Below are 26,764 nucleotides of genomic sequence, written 5' to 3' on the forward strand. Positions count from 1 at the left end.
CATTACCACACAATATATTAGTCAATACTAATGATGATCACCACAATCAACCATCAATATGTATCGCTAATCATCTCAATTATTCACCATCATCATTAACGATTACTATCATCCATCACCACAATTAGTTATTACTATCAATTACCACTATCAACCATCAATATTATCTGCTATTGACAACCATCATTACGATTAACTATTACTCACAACCACCACCATCCATCACCACTGCTCATTTAACATCCATAATCATCTGTCATCACCCTTATGAATTTTGAATTTATTATAGAAATTGGACCACTTACAATTATTTAACGCATTTTTCATATGGATATGCTATTTCTTTGATAAAATTCAATTGTTGAATTTCCATGCTACTAACATAATACTTTTGAAATAAATCCAGACGAGAAAATAATTATTACAGAAGAGGAGTTGAAAGCCATTTGACGTAAAGAGGATTTCATGTACCTAAAAAAAAGCATTTGCTTTAGATCAACCAATTTGAAATTTTCCGCAAATATTTAGTGGATGTTTGGATTGACTCATTTTTAAGTGATTTGACTTTAAGCACTTTTTTAGTTTTGAAAGTATTTGGAGAAAATTGTGAGAGAATATTGATGAGAGATATTTTAGGAAGAAGATTAGAAAAGAGAAAAAAGATCATGAAAGAGAAAAGAGAGAATATTGAGGGGAGATATTTTAGGATTTTTTTTTTAGAAAAGAGAGATTTCTTTGGGCAGAAAATATAAAACTTTATTAAAGGAAAGGACAAATATGCAAAAAAAAATCAAATATTTATTTTAAATTTTGAACCATTCAATTATTTTAAACAATGAAAAAATTCTAAATATTTACTTCATATGGAATAAAGTGAGTAGCTAATGAGACTAAAATCTCGAAATCCGCCATTCTTGTTTTTAAGCTTTTATCTCTTGACTAATAATTCGATTAATACTTAAACTTAATCGATCTATTAATTAAAGTATTTAAAAATATTAAACAACTCAACAAAATTCCACATCTCATTATTCATCTTTTTTTTCAATCAAGAAACCTAAATTTTGAAACTTTTGAGTTCTACGCGTTCTTATATACTCTTTTTATTCGATATTAGTTGATTATTTTTAATTTTCGTTTTGCACGGAGTTTAATAAATCATAAATCAGAAGATAATTTTTTTCAATCAAGAAACCTAAATTTTGAAACTTTTGAGTTCTACGCGTTCTTATATACTCTTTTTATTCGATATTAGTTGATTATTTTTAATTTTTGTTTTGCACGGAGTTTAATAAATCATAAATCAGAAGATAATTTTACTAATTTATCCCTAAATTGTTTTTTGAAAATTTTACAAATAAATATAAATACTTTTAAAAAGAATTAATTACAGAGGTAATATAAAAAAAAATTAATTAATTCTTTCTTGATTTAGTAAAATAAATAATTAATATGTGATAATTATTTTTAGTATAATGATAAAATATATGCTTGAATGGGAAAAACGTGTCTATATATATATTGAGAAATGACAAAATATTATTGGATGGACAGTTTGGCAATTAATTTAAATTTTAGGTCCACTTGAATCATTTATTGTAGCTTTTATGTCTTTTTGTCTTTTTGTTTTTCTTGGACGTCCAAATATAAACGTTTTTTTACATTTTTTTTGGTAAATTCTGTGTGTTTCTTTTAAGAATAAAGGGATATTCGTATATGGTAAGAAAATTAGAGCAAATCCGATCCCGAAATCCTCCGTTGTTGTTCTTTAAGCCTTTATCACTTGACTAATAATTCAATTTATACTTAGGCTTAATTGAGCTATTAATTAAAGTATTTTAAACTATTAAACAACTCAACAAAATTCCACTTCTCATTATTCATATTTTTTTTTCATTCAAGAACTCTAACTTTATAAACTTTGAGTTCTAGGTTCTTATCCACATATATAAATTCATGTTTTTTTTTTCTTTTTTAAAATAATTGTTCTTAGCTTGAATGGGAAAAACGTGTCCATTATCGGATAGATATTTGGCAACGAATTTTAATTTTAGAACCATTTTAATAATTTGTGTCCATTATTTCTAAGATTAAAATTCGTTGTCAAATGAGCCAAGTTTGTCACGATTCAAAATGCGTTATGAGTGGCACAACACTTAATCTCCTTGGTGGGAGAACAAACGATACTTGGTGGGAGAACCAACGATACAAACTCCAACTTATAAAATATGACAATAATGCGGAAACTCAATTTATGAGAGTAAGAAATAATAAAATCATTAAAGTGTATTACATACGTTTTCCCAAAACCTGAAAGTCATCACTTCAAGGACATCTAATTCTAAAATACTAAGTCTAGAAATGTCTGTGACACCCCAAAATTTTTTTCGCTAAGATTCGAACATTTCTTCACGTGAGTGTAGACTCGGACCGGAGGACTTGAAATTTTCCCCATAAATTAGGATGAGTTCCTAAGTAATTAAAGGGCGTTAGAGGTGATGTGGGGTCATGAAGGACCCCTAGGACCAAATCAAGTCAAAAGATTCGTCGTGGCTAAGTTTGAGGAGGAGTTCGCATGCGGGGTTGGCTTCTAACGACCCTATCTTTTGAAATATGACTATTTGGGTGGCCCACGACCTACCAAATTAAAGTTCGTCGAGTCTTCTTTCCAACGCCACCAAGAATGTAATTTTTGGAGTTCAGAGTCAAAAGATATGACGATCCTAAGATGAACTAGCACAGTAGAGATTTTCAGGCCTGGGTTGCTATTGCTGGAAAACTGGGTTTGGCGCCGCAGTGGCGCAACGCGCCACTATCGTGCCAGAAATATGCCTCAGTAGTTTGGGCTCTGGCGCGGCGCGCCACAAAAAGGTGTGCAGGTTTTTTCAAGCCAATTTCCAGAACCCAGAAAATATTGGCCTTGGCGCTGCAAGGGCGCGATGCGCCAGGTGCATTTTAGGCCTATTTTCAGAACTTTTGAGGAGGGGTAATTTGGGAACTTACCCAAATTATATATGTATCACCCTAGTCCATTTTGAGCTCATATTTTCAGCTCTCTCTCTCTCTCTAAAAGCCCTAGGAGCTTCTCTCTCTCTCTCTTCTTCTTCTCCATTTCCAACAAGAAGAGTTCCAAGAGCATCAAGATTCGAGTTCTCCATTGAAGACCCAACACCAATGTGTTCTTCAAGTCTTCACTAAGGTATGTAAGGCTAATCTAAAATATGGATTGAGTTCTTCCATATGTCCATAGTTGTGTTGGTTAGGAGTTGTGAAAGAGTTGCACCTTCTAGAAAGGTTTTCTTAAAAGTTTTCCCTAAACTATGGAATGTTTTTAGATACAAATGGTTGATTGATGATTTAAATGACTTGAGTTACTAAATAGTTATTTTTCATATTATTAACTACAAATGTATCTTTGTATATAGATTTATAGGTATTGACGATATTCTTGAGTTGAGTTTTGTTGAGAGTATGGGTTCAAGTTTCATTCACATGAACCCAAGATGAGATTTTCTTGTCATAAATGTCTTGAGGTTGAGATGGATAGTTGCATGTATATATGTATTGAGGGGAATGAAAAAAATGAATTGGTTAGTTAAGAATGTCTCTTTTGCTTCTATAAAATGAACATAGGACAAATATAAGAATTTTGGAGTGGATGTTTGATGATGATGTTTTGATGGCGTTGTGAGTGATGACGTGAATGGTGCTTATTTAATATGCGTGGAATGATTGACGAAGAGGTATATTGATGAGGATGCTATGTGATGGAGTTGATTGGAGTCTTATGAGTATTTTGAAAATAAAGGATCTTTTGAGAAAGAGTTTTAAATAAATGATTGTGAGAATTTTTGCACAGACTATTTGTACACTATTTTGAGTTTAAAAAATGATTATTTTCATCTATGATTTAAAAAGAGTTTAAGCATGAGTTGAGTTGAGGAGTCTTATGAGTATTTTGAAAATAAAGGATCTTTTGAGAAGGAGTTTTAAATAAATGATTGTGAGAATTTTTGCACAGACTATTTATACACTATTTTGAGTTTAAGAAATGATTATTTTCATCTATGATTTAAAAAGAGTTTAAGCATGAGTTGAGTTGAGGAGTCTTTCAATTATTTTGAACACGAGTATTTTGATTATAAATGAGTTGAGCATTTTACTTGTTAATATGTCTTATTGATCCCTTTAATCATGTGATTATGTTTGTATGAGCTCTGTCCCCTATTCATTTGATTCTATATATGTTGATGTTGTTGAGCCAAGAAGTTCCTAAAATGAGCCCTTATGTGAGTAGGAGTTGATGAAGATGAGTTGTTAAATATGTTTTTATTGATCTTCTTAACTATGTGGATTATGATAAAAGATGTTATTTTCTTAAGAAGTGTTGCCTATTTTAAAGTGTGATTTAAAGTCTTGAGTTGTGATGAGTCTCAAGGATTTGTCAAATGGATAGAGTAAATGATTGGTTATGTCTATATGTTGCTATAAATGCGCTTTTAAATTTCTTTTGAAAGATATGATTGAGATTTGATCATGATAGAGTTGAGGAGTTGACAAGGTTGTAATGAGACTTGTCGATATGAGTTGATTGAGTTGATTGGATGGAGTTTTATGAGCATTGAGTCTTGGGAGAAGTATCGAGCACCGAATTGGGCAAGAGTATAGTCCATACTCGAACCCAATACCTGTGTTGCCAAACGTAGGGGGGATTGAACCGTTAAAGTCTGATGCTTCCTCGAGAGTTTTGTCTTGACATTATAGGACTTGGTTGGATTGGATCCATGATTGGTTGACTTGTTCATGCCCTGGCAAAGTATGAACGGACGCGGCAACAACGTCGGCTTGTTGTACTGTCATTGGCTCATAAGTGATGGTTGTCGGTTAAGAGAAACTCTCAAATAGGTCTTGATAGTACTCTGAGTCAGACTGAGTTGAATGATATGTGATTGGTCCCGTCTAAATTATATTCTTGTTTAGAATTAGGACATTTGAGTGAGTTGTTACATATTTATTGAGTTGAGTCCTTTGAGTTGAATTGTAAAACGTTGCATAATTTAATTTGCATATTTACTGAGTTGAGTCCTTTGAGCTGATGTTGAGTTGATTGTATATGGTCGGATTGGATTAGATGAATTGTGATTGGATTGAATAGAATGGTATGCGACTAGATTGGATTTGATTATTGAGTTGATTGTTGAGTTGAGTGTATATAATCGAATTGTAAATGATTTGATTGAACTGTATTATACATAATTGGATTGGATTGTATGGTATATGATTGGTCTCTGTCTAAACTGTATCCTTACTTTAGATTTACGACGCCTTATTTGAGTCTCTTTTATCTTTCTGAATTGAGATATGTGGACCGATGTTATTCTTCCTCGAGGTATGTTTCATTCTGCCATATTACATACTCGTACATTCCACGTACTGACGTCCATTTGGACCTGCATCATTTCATGATGCAGAGACAGGTTTAAGAGATCGTCAATAGGAGCATCATTGGGGATCTATTCGCACTCAGCGTATTGGTGAGTCCTCCCCTACATTCGGAGGACACCATCTGTGTATTCTTGCATTGAGTTAGCCCTTTTCATTTTGATTTGAGGTAGCCATGAACATGTCATTGACACCAATTAGATAGTAGTGATAGAGGCTTCATAGACTAGATAGTGATGGGTCGATTGAGTACTTCTATCTTTGAGTTATCCTTGTTAAACTATTTTTAAATGACAAATATTTTAGTTGATCTGTCGGCCAATGACCTTTATTCTTTGAGTTGGATGGGTGATTTTCGTTACCCGCTAAATTATTATTTATTTTTAAACTTTCCGCTGAATAAATGAATGAACGGATGTGTGATCAGGCTATGTGGTTCGCTTGGGAGCCAGAAATGGTTTCTGAGTGCCGGTTATGTCTAGGGTACCCTCCCGGGGCGTGACAATATCAAACACCAAAATGAATAAATAATATTATGTGTCCGAAAGCTAAGGACATCATGCTATGCCCGAGAGAATCCAACATGAGCTAGAAGGAATAGCTCACCCTGGAACCTGATGTGCTGGACACTGGCTAGAGCTGAGGTCGAGTCGAAGTAGATGAAACACTCGCTGCATTCCACAAAATAAAACAAACAAAAAATACAAGTAGAGGTCAGTACAGGACAACATGTACTGAGTAGGTATCATCGGTCAACTCGAAATAAAAATCAATATGCATAAAGTAATAGCAGAAAATCAATCATAGCACTTAACGGGTGACAACCAACAAGATCAAGATCAAGTGACAACACAATGAACAATTACATAACCAGTCAACAATATCAAGATCACACATGAGGACTCAGACCTCCACATCACGCTCTTTTGAAAAATGAGTTATTTGAGATTGGATAGCATTAAGTCATTTTAATTTGTTTTTATTTATTATTATCGTGCCGGAACGTGACACCCGATCCAATAATATCGTGTCGGCTCGTGACACCCGATCTAAATATATCATGGCGGAATGTGACGCTCGATACAATAATACCGTGTTTGAACATGACACCCGATCCAAATATATCATGTCGGAATGTGACACTCAATCCAAATATAACATGTCAAAACTTGACACTCGATCCAAATATACTGTGTCGGAACATTACTCCGATCCAAATATAATTAATTTATCATTCTTTAATATCATATTTCACTTCATTAACAATATTTCATCAAGTTTTCTTTATTCAAGGCATCACTTTCGATAGGGCAAGTTCAAGATTATGATTTTACGGTCTTGAAATTGCAGACCAATAACAACAACATATCAACCATCCAAACCACAACAATTAAATGCATAGTGAACTTCATACAGTACTCAATGACTATTAATCACTATTAAGAGTCTATCTATGATATTGAATAAATCATAACCTACCTCAATCAAAGAACCGAAGTCAAGCAAACTAATTCACTGATGATTTTTCTTTCTTCTATGCCTCACGCTTCCAATCTATCAAGTATATAATATTCATAAGCAAACGAGTCCATATACACCCATATTACCCACTAAAACCTTGGCCCCAATTTCAAAAGACCACAAATAGATTTTGATTATTTTATTTGTTGTTGACAATTCAATTGCAGGTTGATTTCTTTACGATCCAATTAATAATATAATAATAAACCATGTATCGTAGCAACTGGTACATTCAGATTGAGAGCAAGTTACTTATAAATCTATTACAAAATGAAAATAAAATAATAATAACATTCTAACAATGCCAAAATATGTACATGGGAACACCATAAATGCACCAACTATATATGTTTCACATTACCATTACCCTTATGCCCTAATATGTAACTTCCAATGATTATTCATCATTACCCATATTAGCATTCAAAAGTTTTGACACATTCAGTCCTAAAGTCCATTATTTTCACTAGTTAATTGAAAGAAAATTGAATTGACCGTATAGGATAGATTATTTAACCTATATATGTTCGACACCATAATATTATAAGGGTCATGAATAGATCAATTTAATAAAGATTCATTACCTGATCTTGAAGTGTAGCTTTTTCTTCGTCGATGTTAATATCCGGCAACTCTCTCTTCTATTTTCTTTTTCAATACCAATTATAAAATAACAACTTCCATTTTATCTATTCTAACTACATGGACTTAAGGGAGTAGTGGATCTGAACCACTTCTAATTTAATAAAATATTCTCACTAACCTCCAACTAAATTTGTTAACCCATTAATTATATAACTTTAGTTAACAAATAGTTCAAAATTTCATCTAAAATTTACAAGATGAGTCTTTTATGAAATAAAAATCTCTAGTATTCAAAACGATCTAATGGATCATTACATGTCCATCCAAATTAGGACCATTTTAATAATTTATGGTAGCTTTTATGTTTCTTTATCATTTTTTTCTTGCCCTTCCAATAAAAGATTTATACATTTCTTTCCAAAAAAAAAGTAAAAATTAATTATGGTAAATTGGCATGACAAAAGTTTGTTATGGAATTGATAAGATGAAGTCCTCTTTTTTGAGTTTTAAAAAAAATAATTAATTCTCTATTTTTGTTCTTAAGACAAAGAGATATTCAGATATGATAAGAAAATCAGAGCAAATGTTATCTTGAAATCCTCTATTCTTGTTCTTAAGACAAAGAAATATTGAGATATGATAAAAAAATCAGAACAAATCTTTTCTCGAAATCCTCTAATTCTTGTTCTTAAGCTTTTATCTGTTGACTTATAATTCGATCAATACTTAAGCTTAGTCGAGTTATTAATTAAAGTCTTTAAAACCATTAAACAACTCAAGAAAAATTCCACATCTTATAATCATTTTTTAATTCAAGAATCCTAACTTTCTAAACTTTCTTAATTTACTTATTTTTAGTTTAGTTTACTGTCTTTTTTTTTTTTGTTCTTAGCTTGAATGGAAAAAACGTGTCTATTGATTAGCTATTAGTGGATGTACGTTTGTGACCACAAATTTTAGGACCATTTGGATTATTTACCGTACTCTCTCCGATCAGTTTTATTTGTCATATTTTAACTTGGCATATTTATTAGTTAATAATGATTGACATGACTATTTTATCATATAAAGAAAGTAACTTTTTGATAATTTTAGGCCCCTTGGATCATTTATTATAGCTTTTATACAAGTAATAACACCATATAATGTTATCTTGTAAATATCTATGTTAGTATTTTTATTTTAAATATTATCATTTTTATTTGCAGTGTAACCATCTTGTAAATATCCAATTCGACATGATTCGTCAAATTTCAAAACTCTCATGTGCTAATGATATTTTGAGTGAAACTTTAACTTCATTGAAATTTTTCTGTCAAATCCAAATTTGTCTAAAAGGTCGAATTTTAGTTTCTAATTTTGTGACTTTAAATTTTTTATAATTTAAAATTTGATCAATAATTTTATTTTTTGTGGATGTTTGGATTGACTCATTTTTAAGTGATTTGACTTTAAGCTCTTTTTTAATTTTGAAAGTAGTTGGAAAAAATTGTGAAAGAATATTGATGGGAGATATTTTAGGAAGAAGATTAGAAAAGAGAAAAAAGATCAGGAAAGAGAAAAGAGAGAATATTGAGGGGAGATATTTTAGGAAATTTTTTTTAGAAAAGAGAGATTTCTTTGGGCAGAAAATATAAAACTTTATTAAAGGAAAGGACAAATATGCAAAAAAATTCAAATATTCATCTTAAACTTTGAACCATTCAATTGTTTTAAAGAATGAAAAAAGTCTAAATATTTACTTCATATTGAATAAAGTGAGTAGTTAAACTTTGATCAATAATTTTATTTTTTGTAAAAAAAAATCATAATTTAAAATTTATAAAAATGACTCATGATCGACGTGAAGAAATTGTTCGTACCATGTGAGAGGATTATATTAACTCGTATGTATTATTATAGATTTATGGGATCATTGATCATTGTAAAATTATGTATATTTGAAAATTCGTAATGACATATAATCAACAACAACAACAACATACCCTGTGAAATTCCTTTGGGTGCGGTTATAGTGTACACAAACCTTACCACTACCTCATAGAAACACGTAGAGAGACTGTTTTTAAAAGACCCCCGACTCGAGTGCATCAAATCCAAGTAAAGAAAAAAAAGAAAACAATGGGAAAACATAACAATTAATAAGAAAAATAGTGTAAAGTCTATAAGAAAGAAACAATAACAACAACAAAAACAAAATATTGTGACAATCGAAACACAATAAATAACATATGGAAAGAACTACAAGGGTAGGCACTAACAAGTCAAAACTCTCGCAAGGCAAGACAACATGATTCTACCCCTACTGAGCTTCTATTTGATCAAAACGAATAATACGTATCATGGGATTGGACCGTGATATTATTTCCTTAATGAAAAGTTTTTTATAAGCGAACAAATATTGTGACATATTTAAAATCACAAATTTCAAAAGCTTTATAGCTATATAAATGTTATATCATATTTAAAATCACAAATTTCTGAATTTTTTTTCTTTATTAAACATTGTATAAAGTCAAACAATATCAAATAAAACCAAACAAAAGAAGTAACATGTAACATGGTTCATTCTTATAATTAAGGCTATCAAACTCTTTTCAAGAGGTTAACAAAAATCTTAAAACTAATAAATAACTGGTTACTGAAAAGTGAAAACTTGATGAATGTAGGAAGAGAGAAAAGCTAGATATTACTTTAAGTGATCATTATTACCAAATGGTTATGAATTTTGTCGTTATTCTTTTGGTAAAATAATTTTAATTTGTTTAATTGTGCATGGCTAATTTATTGTTAAATTAAATAGGACTAGCGACAAATTTTGTTATTAAGCGAGAGAAATTATACGTTGCTAATTCTTATTTTTTGTAGTGGATCGATCCTCATCGATCATAACGCTTCATATTTAATTGTCTATCTTTGGGATGGCTAAGTTTGTTTGGAGGGTGGTCATCCACACAGATGACCCAGGGTCGATCCACCCTCATCAGTGTCTTCCGAGTCTAACCTGTCGCATAGGACTTGCCTAGTGCGGCTTACATTCTCTGTGTGGTTTGCAGGATATTACACAAAAAAATTAATATATTCCTTTTGTCCCAATTTATATTGCACTTTTTGTTTTTTTTTAAAATCCAAACGATGTAAACTTTGACTAGCCATATTTTAACATTATTTTTATTTTAATCATATTAAAATGAGATGAATTGCAACTTATAGTAATTTGCGTATAGTTTTTAAACATCTAAATTCTATTTTTAAAATATTGAGTTGATCAAATCCAATTAATGTTATTAATTAACTTCAAAGATTAGTCACACTAACTTTCAAAAAAAATGAAAAATATCACATAATTTGAGACGGAAGAGAGAGTGTTGATAACCTAAAAACTATTCACGTCACTCTCTATATAATGTTGTTGAGATCTCACTCCATTTTCTACAATCAACTCAACTCAACCCAACATGAAGAAGATGGAACTTCCCTTCTTTTTTCTTGTTCTCATTTTGCTACTTGAAATAACATTTTCTGTTGAGTCTCAAAATCCAGCACTCTTGAAGTATGTGCTTCAATGGCCACCTACTTTCTGTATTCAATTGAATCACGAAGAAGAAGGTTGGTGCAAAGTACCAATTCCTCAACATCAATTCACACTGCATGGCCTTATGCCAGCAGATGAAGAAGGATTTAGCATTAAATATTGCTCGAACACAGAGCCAAATTGGAATGCGCTGGTATATATTAATTACTGTTTACTTTTTGAGAGTTTTAAGTTTTCTGCACTGACAAACAGATAGTACAAAACAATAAGGGATGATACTACTTTTTATAGACATCCTTAATTATAGTGTAAACACTACATTCTTATTAAAGTCATGCATGTTATTTACCTTATAATAATGCAATTTCAATCTGTTATAGTAGGTTAGTTATCATAAAGATATTTACATTACATGCAAGTGCGTAATGCGATCTGATTGTGTAAATATTACTTTTTTTTTATGACATTGTAGTTTGAACCAATCAGAGATAAACTCGTAACATTCTGGCCATCGCTTAGAGAAGATTATGATGAGACGGAGTTCTGGAAGCGCCAGTGGCGAGCCCATGGATCGTGTGCAAGAACAACACCTGAAGAGTACTTCCACACAGCAATACATATCAATCACTTGCCTGAACATGGCAACTTGTTCAATTACTTGATAAAAAGAGGGATTTTTCCAAGTGATAATAGGGCTTATCGAAAAGAAGATATTGTTGAGGCTATCCAAAGTGTCTTTGATGAATTTCCTTCTCTAATTCGTCAACGTTCTCCCCCTCGTCCTTCTTCTGGATCACCATCGCGTAATATTTACCTCTCTTGTGTTCCAACAAATCATGGAATCAATGGTTACTTATTGAGTGAGGTTACCTTGTGCACTAATCTAGAGGGCACTGAATACATTTCATGTCCATTAGAAGCTGATCCAGCAAGTTGCCCTGATGAAATTATGCTCCCTCTTCCAAATGATCAAATACGGTAACGATTTTCATTAACCTAGTAAAAAGTTATTTAAATTTGGTATGTTTGTTGTTTGAAGTTAAATTGAAATATTAGATTGATTCAATATTTTAAAACTAAAATTTAAATATTAATTTTTTTTTATGAAAAGTACTTTTTTTATAAGAAAAATTAATACCACTATAAGTTATAATTTTTATATCTCATGTTAATGTATATGATTAAAACTATATTTTAAAATATTGATCAAAATTTATATAGTTTGAATTTAAAAAAATATAAAATATGATATAAATCACGAGAAAAGGAGTACTTAACTACTTATTCACACACGTACACTTGTATTAATTAACTATGATTAAGTAATACATATTGGATCTCAGTTTAAAGACTATGTACCATGGTTAAATTATTTGATTTGATTTAACAATTGAATACAAATAAATACTTACCGATTTAACTTTATATTAATGTTTAATTATATAATTCTTTGTAGGCCGTATCTGCCGCTGATGGATAAATGGAAGAAACCAATGGGAAATATATGAATATATCCCCCATTTGATAATCATGAGTTGAATAAAATATTCAATGGCTGAGATTAATTCTCACTTTTGAATTATTATTATTGTTGTTATTAAAAAGAGAGTATGGAATATGTTGTAACACATGACGTGTGAAATTAATGCATAGTTATATATGCAGTACTATATTGAATAAAACGTTTATTCTACTCTCTTATTTGACATTGATTTGCAGCGTAGTTCATGTTTGTTTACATAATTAATCTTTTTGCTTTTAATATAGTAAATGTGTTGGATCAAAGTTTTGTCTTATTTCGGGAAAAGAATAATAATAACCTAACATACCAACTAACTCATTGGACTAAAATTCATGAATTAATTTACGTTCTGATATATATATTGGATTGAGTGTCACGTTTCGATATATATATTGGATCAGGTGACACATTCTGATACATATATGTTGACACCCAATTTTGACCCTCCACAACGCAAATTAGCTATTGAATTTCTTGAAGGAAAGCCAATTAAATTTTAATATTTTTTTTACATTATCATCAATATAGATAATTACTTAAACTCTCACTATAAAAATAAGGAATTTAGCGGCAATAATATATAAACATGAGTATTTATAACCAATATTCTATATAAATGCCAATAAAGACTTTTTAACGACTCTGGATGCAATGACATTAACTCAATATAATTATCGCTAAATATTTTTGCAAAAAAAAAATCTATTATCATTAAATGTCGCACGTACCTGTGAAGCTGGAACAGGAGGTGAAGGATGATGAACAATAATGTTTTGAACACGACAACGTTTGTTAGTGACAGAAGTTGGACAATTCACAAATATCTTTACATCATTTGTGTAGCAAAATGTAACTTGATTCAAATAAGCATGAGTTGTATTAATGTCTTTGCAAGTGAAAGACATATCCTTATTGCTTGCAACTTGTTTGAATGAGTTCAAGATTTCAACGTTGTTGTATGTAGCAGAGTCACAAGGGACAATTCCATTTGAGTTTATTAAATGACATTGTACTAAATCTCCAATTTCATTAGCCAATCTTGAAGCCCTAATGAAATATTGTGTTGGAGTTTTGAACTTTTGTATTATGCATGTTCCATATGTATTCCAACCTTCCTTCCACATGTCTTTGGGATATTGTTTAGTGAGAGAGGGCCAAAACAGGCTGAGTTTGTCTACCAACGCGGTATCAAACTGTGACACATGTGCGGGTACATGGATCAAAATGAGATAGTGATGAAATTTTTCACGCAATTTATCTTTTGGGTTCCTTTTTTTCTCTCCCTAATTGCGGAAAAGTTGTTTCATCAAACCAACAATCTGCAAATCGAACAGTAAATAAGTCTCATGTCAACGATTAAAGGTAGCAAATTATGGAGGGTGAGTCAAACCCAACATATATGTAATGACCCTTTAGGTCGTTTTGAATACTAGGGCTTTTTATTTTATAAAAGACTTACCCCATAAATTTTTAATGGGTACCTTGGACTAATTGATAACTATTTTTATCTTTTTATAAATTTTAGTATAATATACATATTTCTATATAACTATATCTTTGATTACTATTTATGTAGTTATTCGAAAATCATCTCAAAAATATTTCATTTTAACTAAATACAATGTTAGTTAGGTTAGTTTAATTATAGTTTGCATTTTTGAAATTTTTAGTTTTTTTTCTAATAAAAAATCATAATCTCTCACATCGAAAATCCTTGAAGGATTTGAAATTTTTGGAGCCTATATAAAGAATCATATTCTTATTAAGAAAAAAGAAGAAGTGGTGGTTTTTTAGCTACCTTGTAAAAATTTCTAGCTTTCAATCTATATTTTTCTTCAAGGAAAATAGGAGATTGAAGTCAAAATTTAGGCTAAGAACAGTGTTCTTATAACATCGAACCCACGAAGGTTCGAGTCTAAATTTTCAATTTTTCTTTTTTGTGGATTGGAGTTCTATCAAGCTCTTGGGTGGTGGTGAAGTTGTCTTCCGCTCGTCGTCTTCAGTCTCGCTGCCTAGAAAAAGATAAAATCTTTTCTCAGATTTAGGGCAGCCCGGTGCTCTAAAGCTCCCGCTATGCGCAGGATCCGAGGAAGGGTCTGACCACAAGGGTCTATTGTACGTAGTCTTACCTTGCATTTCTGCCATAGGCTGTTTTCAAGGCTTGAACCCGTGACTTCCTGGTCACATGACAACAACTTTACCAGTTATTCAAGGCTCCCATTCTCTTTTCTCAACTTTATTTTATTTAATTATTTCATGTTTTATATTTAATTGATTCGTAGTCTTTTTTTTAGTTAGTGCGTATTAAAAATAATTAGATTAATGATATAAATTTTTTATACTTAGCATGTATTAGGGTTAATTAGGTATCATGTGTTAGGATTATTTTATGAAAGATCTTAGTTTTGTTCATTATTTTTCCAAATAGTTATCTTTGATAATATAGATTTTTATGTTTTTAATTTCTTCTTTTAACATGATTTAGATAACAAAAATATGCTTAAAATTGTTATTTAATTAGAACTTTCATGGCCTAATTGATTTAATTCTTTCTTTAAAATTTTAGCTAGTATAGCGTATATATTAAATCCGTGTTCCTTAGTTACTTGAATATATTTCTTCTTTCCTTTCCTTTATCTACGTATATGAATGTTTTTAGTCACTTTTAAGATGCCCATTAATTTGATAATTTAAAATATCATGATATATTTCTTGGTTTAGCTTAAAATGAGTAAATGCTTATGTAATTTTATTTTGGTGCATGTGATATCAATTCGTGTCCATCTTTGGACTCCATCCTTGCATGTCATTAAATTTTGAGTCTTTCATGATCTTGCTCGAATTGCTAATAAAATGATACATGGAAAGAAGCTAATATACATGGTTTGAATAATGATATTGGATTGTATACACGGAATATAGGTGGAAACAGTGTCATATACACTGATATACAGTGATATACAACAAATACAGGGAACAAACAGGTGGTATACTATGTGTATACAGTTTGATATACAGAAATAATATTGCATACACTGTATAGAGTATATATACAGTCCGATATACAGTGTATATACAACTACGATTTACATTGAAATTGTATTTAAGGCCCAAAACGCAGATGACCCAACAACTTAGTCCAGACGTACAGAAACTAAGTGTCGGACAATATTTTCATGTGTTATTTATTGTTTACTTATATTGATTCGGATTGTAATAATTTATTTACTTATGATATTTATGCTTGCTTAGATATTAATTTTAATTTGTTTTAATTTAATTAGAATTTCGTAAAGATAAACAATCCATGTTAATTTACTCTTTAAATGAATTTCTACCTTTACTTAGTAATTTGATAAATTTTTTACTTTTTTTTATATGCAGATGTATATAATTTTCAAATGTTTAAGTTTTATCATTTTTCTAAAAAATATACTTATTATAAAGTCTTTCACTACTAAAAAACTTGTAAAAAAAAGTGACGGATTGCGTTGCTCAAAAAAGCAATGAAATTTGAGACGCACCCCGTCGCTTTTTAAAAAAAAACAATATTTTTTTTATAAATAGCGACGGATAGAGACTATATGTCCGTCACTATTTTTGGCGGATTTTTTAAATATATTTAAAAATTAATTATAAAATAAACATAACGACAGAGTCCATCGCTTTTAATTAAAAATAATTAAATATAATTTTAATATTGCTTCTCCGTCCGTCGTATTTTATTATATTTTATTCATCATTTTTTTTTTGAAATAAGCGACGGACAGCGTCTCTAAGTCCGTCGCTTATTTGGTCAAAGGTGGTCAAATATTTTTAAAAAGCGACGAACAGAGCGACACTGTCCGTCGCTCCATCTAAAATATTTCAGAACAGAGACTCGACTTTTTTTTCATTTTTGCTCTCTCTCTCTCTCTCTAAACCCTCCCCCTTCTTTCTAAAAATTCCACCCCTCGCCGCCAGTCGCTGCTTCCGCCGCCACGCCCTCCCCGTCGTCTTTGTTGCCGCCGCCCCTCCCCACTGTCAACCTCTCTCTCTCTCTCCGTATTGTTAATAAGGTTAGTTAGTTTTAGGGTTTTAATTTTGAAAAAAAAATATTAATTTATTCATTTGTTAGTTAATTTATTTTATTTAATTTATTTAATGTATGTTATTAACATAGTTAATTTGTATGTGTGATTTTGAATTGGTGAATGTTAGAAATTAGATTTTAGGTACTTTGTTTGAGTTGGGATTATTTTTTTTTGAATTAAATTGTGAATTACATATATTTTTTGTAGTTGGAATTAAAGTGTTGTTGATATTCAAATGTTATGTTAAGTTGGTTAGTTCTTGAAGTGAGAATGTGAATAAAAATTTTAGGGCCTTAGTATGAATTGTGGTTTATTTTTAATTAGATTGTGAATTGGGTATTGTGTTAGTTGGACTTGAAGTGTTTTTGAAGATAAAATTACGGTTAGAACATGAACTAATTAGAAATTAGAATTTAAAATTTTTTTATGTTTGGAAGATATTCAAGTTAGAAAAACATTGGGTTGAATGATTTTTGATGTTTGGAAGATATTCAAGTTATGAACTTGGACATTAAGATTTTTGAGCTTAGAATATTTTTTTGGTTTGTATAAATTGTGAACTTTAGACTTTGGAACTAATTAAGACTTAGATGTTTGAATTTTAGGATACTTGAATATAATATAGAACTTGACCTTAGAACTTGAATTTTGAAACTTGAACTTAGAACTTTGAACTTGAAATTTTGTTGACTTTTAAAATCTTGTTCAATTGTAGTACTTATGAACAAATTAAGCTAATTAGAGTTAGACCACATTCATAGTCATGAACTTAAACTTTAGGCATTTGGGAAGTTGAACTTTGAATTTTTTAGGTTTGTATATGTTTGAATACTTTAAGCTTTAGAATTAACTAGAACTTAGACTTTAAAACTAATTAATTAGAACTTTATGTTGTCATTAACTTGAACTTTAATTAGATACTTGAATACTCCTATTTTAGAACTTTAATTTGTATATACTTGAAACATGTAATTTTTTTCTTATTTAACTTAGAACATCTGACTTGAATTAATTAGAACTTGAATTATTTATAATTTGAACTTAATTATAAGTTGAATTAATTATAAGTTGAACTTAATTATTATATGAATTAATTAATTATAACTTGAATTTAATTATTATATGAATTAATTAATTAGAACTTGAATTAATCATAACTTGAATTTAACTAATATATGAATTAATTAATTATAACTTGAATTAATCATAACTTGAACTTAACTAATATATGAGTTCATTAATTATAACTTGAATTAATCATAACTTGAACTTAATTATTATATGAATTAATTGATTATAACTTTTATTTTCTAATATGCAGCAAGATTATGAGCGGCACATACGTGAGATGGGAGATTCGGTTCAGCTAACGCCTAAACAGTCCACTCAAATTTGGACAGAGAAAGTGGTTGGAGTCAGCCACAAGGGCTGAATATATGGAATGAGCTCTAGGAATAATGTACGACGACTCCAATCAGGTTTAGAAGGTATTGGATCATCGCGTCAAGCCGAGACCATTGACGGGGTTCGAATAGCTGCAATGTCTCAGCAAATTGCAGAACTTACACGCGCATTGGCAGAATCAGAGAAAAGAAGGATCGATGATCAAAAAAGTATGAATGAATAAGTTGAGCAAATTAAAAAAGAAGTGCTCAACCTCTCCCGTCAGCCTCCACCCGTTATTCAAGAGCGTCTACTCCGGATGATTCTCCCATAAGCTATTGGCTGGAAGCTTTTCTCCTTTCATTAGAAGAGCCTGCACAAAAAAAAGAGCCTTGTCTTAGACTAAGACTCTTAGTGCTTTTGTGCTTTTTTTTGTTGTTGTTATACTAATGGAGACAGATCTATTAGTAAACAATAACCCCTATCACTCGCCTGTCTGGATATCAATTTGACAAACAGATAGAGTAAGCAAAAAAGAAAGGGTCAATTACAAGTTGATATAGGAGGAAAAAAGATGAGAGAGCAAGACTTAGGGCAAAGCACTCCGCTCCCCAAGGTATTGCAGGACAATTGCTTTTTCTAAAAGGAAGGCCAATTAAATTTTAATATTTTTTTTACATTATCATCAATATGTATAATTACTTAAACTCTCACTATAAAAATAAGGAATTTAGCGGCAATAATATATAAACATGAGTATTTATAACCAACATTCTATATAAATGCCAATAAAGACTTTAACGACTCTGGATGCAATGACATTAACTCAATATAATTATCGCTAAATATTTTTGCAAAAAAAAAATCTATTATCATTAAATGTCGCACGTACCTGTGAAGCTGGAACAGGAGGTGAAGGACGATGAACAATAATGTTTTGAATACGACAACGTTTGTTAGTGACAGAAGTTGGACAATTCACAAATATCTTTACATCATTTGTGTAGCAAAATGTAACTTGATTCAAATAAGCATGAGTTGTATTAATGTCTTTGCAAGTGAAAGACATATCCTTATTGCTTGCAACTTGTTTGAATGAGTTCAAGATTTCAACGTTGTTGTATGTAGCAGAGTCACAAGGGACAATTCCATTTGAGTTTATTAAATGACATTGTAATAAATCTCCAATTTCATTAGCCAATCTTGAATCCCTAATGAAATATTGTGTTGGAGTTTTGAACTTTTGTATTATGAATGTTCCATATGTATTCCAACCTTTCTTCCACATGTCTTTGGGATCTTGTTTAGTGAGAGAGGCCCAAAAAAGGCTGAGTTTGTCTACCATCGCGGTATCAAACTATGACACATGTGCGGATACATGGATCAAAATGAGATAGTGATGAAACTTTCCACGCAATTTGTCTTTCGGGTTCCTTTTTCTCTCCCCCTAATTGCGGAAAAGTTGTTTAATCAAACCAACAATCTACAAATCGAACAGTAAATAAGTCTAATATCATCGGTTCAAGATAGCAAATTGTGGAGAGTGAGTCAAACCCAATATATATATCAACCTTCGTTAATGGCCTATCTTTGTACGGTGTGGTGGTGCTACAAGTATGTATACCGCACAACTAATAATTCGTAAATGGATTATATTTATCTAATGATCAAATACTAATTGTGATGGAGTATATTTATTATAATTTATCGGTCTGAGACGTACAAGTGTTGTTGCATCTAAGCTAGCATGACTTCAAACAGTAATCGACAATTTTATTTTCATTAGTAGAGGTCTTGCTATCAATTATAGGCGCTTAATAAATGACTCTGCAAGGCCAAAAGCTTGAGATGTAAATTCTCCAGCATTATCAAAACGAATAACCTTAATTGGATAATCTGAAAATTGTGCCCTTAATCTTATTATTTATACTAACAACTTCGCAAATGCTAGGTTGCAAGATATTAAGAGGCACACATGAGACCATCTAGATGATGTATCTACTAGGACCATAAAATATCTAAATAATCCACTAGGTGAATGAATAGGTCCACATATATTCCGTGCATATGCTCTAAAAAGTCAAAAAATTCGATGTCAACCTTCAGGGTTAATGGCTGATAATTAATTTGTCTTGATAACAAGCAGCACATGAAAATTCATTATTTGTAAGAATCTTCAAGTTCTTTAAGCAATATCCAGTTGAATTTTCAAGAATTCGTTTCATCATTATTGATCCAGAATGACCTATTTGATCATGTCATAACACAAATATATTTAGATCAATAAACTTCTGGTTTACGATCAAATGTGATTTAATTGCACTAATTTTTACATAATATAGGCCAGACAATAAAATTAATAATTTTTTCAAAATATATTTCTGACCTGAGACACTCTTGGTTATACCAAGGTATTCAATATTCATTTCATTTAGTGTCTCAACATGATATTCATTTTTGCGTATATCTTTAAATTTTAACAAGTTTCTTGAGAACTTAGAAGAGAATAATGCATCTTCTATAACAATTTTTGTCCCTTAGGCAGAAATATAGTAGCTCTTTCAGAGCCTTTAATCATTTTCGAGTTAGCAGAAATTGTACTAACATTTGCTTTTCTTCTAAGCAAGTAGGAAAAATATTTCTCGTTGTCACAACCCAAGCCTAGGGCCTAGATGCGACACGGCGAATGAGACACCCGAAGGTACCTCACCCAAGCCTCTTAGCATTCATTAAGCATTTCATTAGTAATGATAAATAATAAGCGGAAATAAAAACATTTATCCATTTATGTCCAAACATACCTCTACTAATAGACTTGGCAGGGGCTAAGACATGTCCCTAGCTCACCCTCAATATAAGTGTCACGAAATGTTTTAAATAAAGTCTTACTATTCTACATAACCAAAGCTTAGAATAAAAAGGGGATGTTATTCCCGAAACATGGGAACTCACCACTAGCAAATCTTCAACTAATACGAGTTAGCCACGCGGAGGAGATCGAGGAGCGGCGACGGTTCCTACATGGTAATATCATGTAGGCAAGAGTATGCGTTAGTACTTTGAATGTACTAAGTATGCGAGTATGCTATGAAATGAAGAACATAAGAAAAACATGAATAAGCAATATGCATAAGCGAATGCAATAAACATGATCATAGGAAACTTTAAAATATTCATTTTTTTGTGGGGAAGTGACCCTAACCGACATTTAAGACCATGAGAGCTATTACATGGAATCCAACATAACACCCTACATTGGCACGGGGAGTCTACTTGCCGGGTAGAAATCCGTCAACTTTAACGTTCTATAACTTTAACTTTATTGGCTAATTATGGATCCACTAGCCTAACTAGCCTACAAGGCTCCTATGTTGGCGCATAGTTAATGCATCATGAGACTTTACTTAAGGACCCCTTAGGTCGAGTCCCAATCTATATGCTACATTCGGTGCTAGGTCAATCCCACGGAATAACATTTAAATATCATAATAGCATAAGCATTGTATAACTTTAGACATTAAATCATTTTCCGTAGAATAGCTCATTAAATATTTCATTTAATAGAACTATGTGAGAGTTATCCTTTCACGTTGAATCCCTTCTTTGGCTAAAAGCCTTTTCATCATCATTCAATCATTTCTCAAGGCCCCCTTAATCATGGGCATTTGCTTCATAAACTTTCAATCCAACGCCAAGCCAAAATAGGCTAAAAACTTGCACATCTGATGGTGGTGCGTCGCGCCAAGTCCCAAACTACTGAGGCCATTTTCTGGCGCTATAGTGGCATGGGGCACCACTGGAGCGCCAAGCCTGAATTTTGCCCAGGCCTGAATTTCCTATAGTACTAGTCTGTAGTAAAATGGCCATACCTTTTGACTCCGAAATCCAAAAATTGCAATCTTGGTGGCGTTGGAAAGAAGACTCAAAGACCTTTAGTTTGGTAGGTTGTGGTCCACCGAGTTCAGTATATTCCAGGAGATATGGTCGTTTGAAGTTGACCCTTACACGAACTCATTGCGGAAACTTAGTCGATGGGAATTCTTTGGACTTGGCTTGGTGTTAGAGATCCCTTATGACCCCTAAACACATCCAACACACTTCAATTACTTATAAATTGAACCTAACTCATATATGAAATTAGAAGTCGTCGGGTTCAAGCCTATACGCCTATGAAGGATGGTTCGGGTCTTGACATGGAATTTTTCAAGGCGTTACACTCGTCTTTAAAAATGGCATAAGTTGTTCCACTATTACACATATATTCTCATGATTGATTATTGATCCAAACAAACTTTGAGGCATATTCATATTTTTCTTGAAAAAGAAATAGGATAAATATTATAATTAAAACATGGTTCATTATACAAATTTTATTTATTTACATGAATTAGAAAAATACAAATATATTATTTAGTACAGAAAAATAAAAAGAAAATTATTTAAATATTATCAGAATTATCAATATTCATATTTTCTGTAAGAAATTAAAGAAATCAGCTACATCCAGATGCATAAACTCAATATTATCTTCAGAGATAAAGTTTGTCTCTAGATTATTTTCTGCCCTCTTCAAGGATGCCTGATATAGTTAAACCAGATGTTTTGATGATCGGCAGGTCTTTGACCAGTGCCCCATACCTCTATATCTATGACATATACTTTCTAAAATTTTCTTTGGTATAATTTCTTGTTTTTCACTCTTCTTTTTGTATTGCTGATCATTTATCAGTGCTAGACGAGTATCATTATTATAATTTTTTATTCGACCACGACCACGATCATGACCACAACTGGGGCCATGACCTATTTAACGTTGGTTATAGTTTGTCTGATTCACTTTAGGGAGTGACAAAGAATCAACGAGCCGACTATCACGATTTTCATTAATAATTCGCTGTGACATCAGCAGTAAAAATGTGAGAAAATAATTTAGAATATTTTTTAAAACCCTTTTCGCGATATTGTTGCTACAGGAGCATATTCGCGAGTGGAAATGTGAAGTATATTTTTTCAAGTTTGTCTTCCTCAGTGATTTCTTCTCCGCATAAATTTAACTATGGTATAATTCTAAATAAGGCAAAATTATATCTAGTTATATTTTAAAAATCAATTAATCTCAAATTGAGCCAGTCATGATGTGCCTGTGGAAAGATGACCAACTTCAGGTGGTCATATCTTTCTTTAAGATTCTTCCACAGTTTAAGGGTCTTTTAATGTGAGGTACTGTAATTTTAACCCCTCGTCAAGATGGTGGCAGAAAAATATAATGGCTTTGGCACGGTCTTGACTAGATGTCATAATGTCATCTTTGATGGTGTCTGCCAGACCCATCGATTCTAGGTGTATTTCGGCATCTAGTGACCATGATGAGTAGCATTTTTCAGATATATTAAGAGCAACAAATTCAAGTTTAGAGATATTAGACATTTTAAGAAAATAAAATTCTTACATTTTTGTTACCTTCTTAAAATAGTTCAAAGTGATGGAGACTCGTGCTGATAACATGTTATAAAATAAACTAATTTAACAAATTAATAAGAATGTGAGATAATAAGAGAAAGAAAGAGAGTTGAGATTTTTTTCTCTTCTATGTAATTGTATTACGGTAATGGCTATTTTATAGCCATTGCAAATGTAGAGAACGTAACAAGTTGAGGGATCAAGTTGGGGGATAAAATTGGGTGGGAAGGAAAAGGTGGATAAGGACATCCATTATGTACAACATTTTTATTTAACTTTCACTTTTTTATATATATGTTGAGTTGAGAATACATCGGAAACAATCTTTGTACCTTCATAAAAGTACGAGCAAGGGACACCATTCTGTTTAGACTCTATTTGTTAGATTACATTAGATATACTGTTGTTGTACTGTCACTTTTTGTTATTTTCATCTCGAAAGTATTTATTTTACTTGCACTTTTTTATATGTGTTGCTCAAACCAAGAATGCATTAGAAACAATCTATTATCTTTCGTAATGTAAGAGTAAGGTTGCATATACATTACCCTCTTTAGATTCAATTTATTAGATTCCACTAGATATGTTATTTTACTTTTACTTTTTGTTATGTTAATATTTTCGTACTTTGTAAATGTATTTCTTATTTTTCATAGGTCAAAAAGTGTTCAATTTTGTATTTAATTCCTCAAATAAAGTCAATGTTATCCCAAAGTTTGACCAATTTTGTAACAAGAAATTAATTTGCATGCTTAATTAGTTTATTTTGATTCCATTATGATTATGGTCCTTCCAAAAAGTAGCCAATTTAGTCTTTCTAGTAATTATGCTGTTTGTTGAATGATGGAATTTATATTTATATATATAAAGAATCATTAATTGAGAAAGAGTAACATATAAAATCAAAAATGTAGAATATTATAATTTTTTTCTTTTAGTTTTCCATGTAATCTCGACTATCGACATTGGGCACCGATTAATTAAGACTCATGGTAAATACAATTCATAAAAAGGGAAGTGTTTCCTAGTAAGATTCTTTTATAAACCAATTTTCAAACTCGAGACCTATAATTGAATGTAAGAATTCCTATTCATTCCACAACAATTCTGGATGGTTAAGATTTCGTTTCCAATCATGTTGACTCTTATTTCCTAGTACTAAATTGTCACACCCCGAGAGGGTACCCTAGGCGTGGCCGGCACTCAGAAACCATCTCTGGCTTCCGAGAGAACCACTTGGTCTCATTACTCATTTGTTCATCAGCGGAAGACTTAATAATACTAATGTGGAATTGTCATAATCAAAGGAAAAATATATAATTCTTAGAAGAAGTAGTTTCTAAGGAGAACTACTCCGATTACATCATCAGACTCTGTCTATGAAGCCTCTAATACTCTTATATGGTGCCAATGACATGTCCATGGCTACCTCAAAAGAAACATCACACTCAACAATAATAAAAGGATAAGGAGTTCCTTCGAATACAAGAAGGACTCACCAAATAGCTGAAAAGAAATGATCTTCAACGATGCGCCTGTTGAGGATCTCTAACACCTGTATCTGCATCATAAAACGATGCAGGTCGAATGACGTCAGTACGTGGAATGTACGAGTATGTAAAATGGCAAGAAGGTAAGGACAGATATCAAGAAACTCCTCTCAAGAAAACTCAGCTCAGAACTCAACATCATCTCAACATGAATATGTAATGCAAGTTTAAAATATAATAATAAAAATAATAGTAATAAGCAATGCTTACTCAGTTGGGAGTTTCTCTAACTGACAACCATCACTTATGAGCTAGCGATGATACAACGAAGCGATGTCGTTGCCACATCCATCCAATACCTTGCCAGGGTAAAGGACATCACCATCTTGGATCCATTCATCAAAGTCCTCTTTTTGGGACTTAAGAGGCATAGCCTCCATCCTACGCTGGCTACGTAGTTCTGGGGTTTGAGTCAATTAAACTCTTACCCAACTCGGTGCTCAATACTACTCCCAAAATATATGCTCATATTAAACTCAGCATCTAGTCTCATTGGACTTTAATTTAAATCATCAAACTCATCTCATTTCATGTTCATCAATCATTATACTTCCAAAAACATCATTTACATCTCATCAAAACATCTTGCTCAAAATATCATTTTTCTCAAATTCATTCAAATTCAACTCTTTTACTCTTTCAAAACTCAATAAAATACATATATAGTATTAATTCATATAACTCTCTTTTTATCAATAAAAATAATAAAAAGCCAACATCTTTACTCAAAACATATGTAAAAATATTCCTGAACATCAAATCAATTAGAATTCATGGGAAAGTAGCCATGAACAATAATTTCAATAATATGAGAGATAACAATAATAATAATATTAATGCATAAATATATCAAACTCAATAGAAGAAGAATTAATTCATCTAGAATTCAAGATTTGAATAAAACTCAACTATAACTCAATTATAATAAATTTAAATATTGGGCGCATGGACGAACTCAATCCAATGCTATGAAAGCCTTACATACCTTAAATCCGAAGGTTTACTCCGAATTGGAATACTCTTGGATCCCTAGCCTTTTTTCCTCGCCGGAGCGTTTTGTGTACTACCCGAAGTATAAGAATAACCGGAGTAGTATTTTTATACTACTAAAACTAAAACTATATTTGAAAAGAAGTATATAGAGAGAAGAAATACTTAAGAAAGCTTGATGAATAAAATGAGGAAATAAGGTGGGTATTTATAGGTGGGAAAGAGGGACCTAACAATAAATAAAATAATTATAAAGAAAAATCTAAAAATTTAATGGAATATATTGATGTCATGGATGATGTTAAATGGAGGACAATTTATGTCATGCATGATGTCAAATGCATCTAGATGTTTCCATGGTAGGTAAGATGAGTTCTTTTTAACAGAATACTCATTTTCGAAGCTACGTTTGAATAAGATAAATTCCTTATTAGGATTTGGTTTCTTCATAAGAATTGTAGATATGGAAGTCTAGTTTCATATCGTTCAAGAATCAACCAATTTGGAGCAACCTACAGTGATATATGAATTTTCTTCTATCAACACTCAATTCCGTCACAGCACTATATCTTGCAAAGATTAATTTATTTGACCTACTTATACTCCGAATTTGAAGTTATGTTCTTCATGAAAGTTGTAGGTAAGGATGTTGTGATTACCCAGAAATTTGAATCACCTAATTTGGACCAACCTATGAAACGTT

General features: G+C 31.4%; 2 protein-coding genes across 2 annotated transcripts; one reads left to right on the plus strand and one right to left on the minus strand.

Annotated features, from left to right (window-relative positions):
• The first annotated feature begins 10,969 nt into the window (after positions 1-10,969).
• Positions 10,970-12,789, plus strand: LOC129893148 (ribonuclease-like storage protein). Its single transcript, XM_055968644.1, has 3 exons — positions 10,970-11,276; positions 11,556-12,061; positions 12,540-12,789. Exons 1-3 carry the CDS (start codon positions 11,007-11,009, stop codon positions 12,589-12,591), a joined length of 828 nt encoding a protein of 275 aa, XP_055824619.1. The 5' UTR covers positions 10,970-11,006; the 3' UTR covers positions 12,592-12,789.
• Positions 12,790-18,371: 5,582 nt separating this feature from the next.
• LOC129893011 (uncharacterized) lies at positions 18,372-19,406 on the minus strand. The gene is made up of 2 exons (XM_055968504.1): positions 18,954-19,406; positions 18,372-18,434 (listed from the first exon to the last, which is right to left on the minus strand). The coding sequence occupies exons 1-2, from the start codon at positions 19,404-19,406 to the stop codon at positions 18,372-18,374; spliced, it is 516 nt and encodes a 171-aa protein (XP_055824479.1).
• Between the last annotated feature and the right edge of the window lie 7,358 nt (positions 19,407-26,764).

This window comes from Solanum dulcamara, chromosome 6 (assembly GCF_947179165.1).
Source record: "Solanum dulcamara chromosome 6, daSolDulc1.2, whole genome shotgun sequence".
Lineage (NCBI taxonomy): Eukaryota > Viridiplantae > Streptophyta > Magnoliopsida > Solanales > Solanaceae > Solanum > Solanum dulcamara.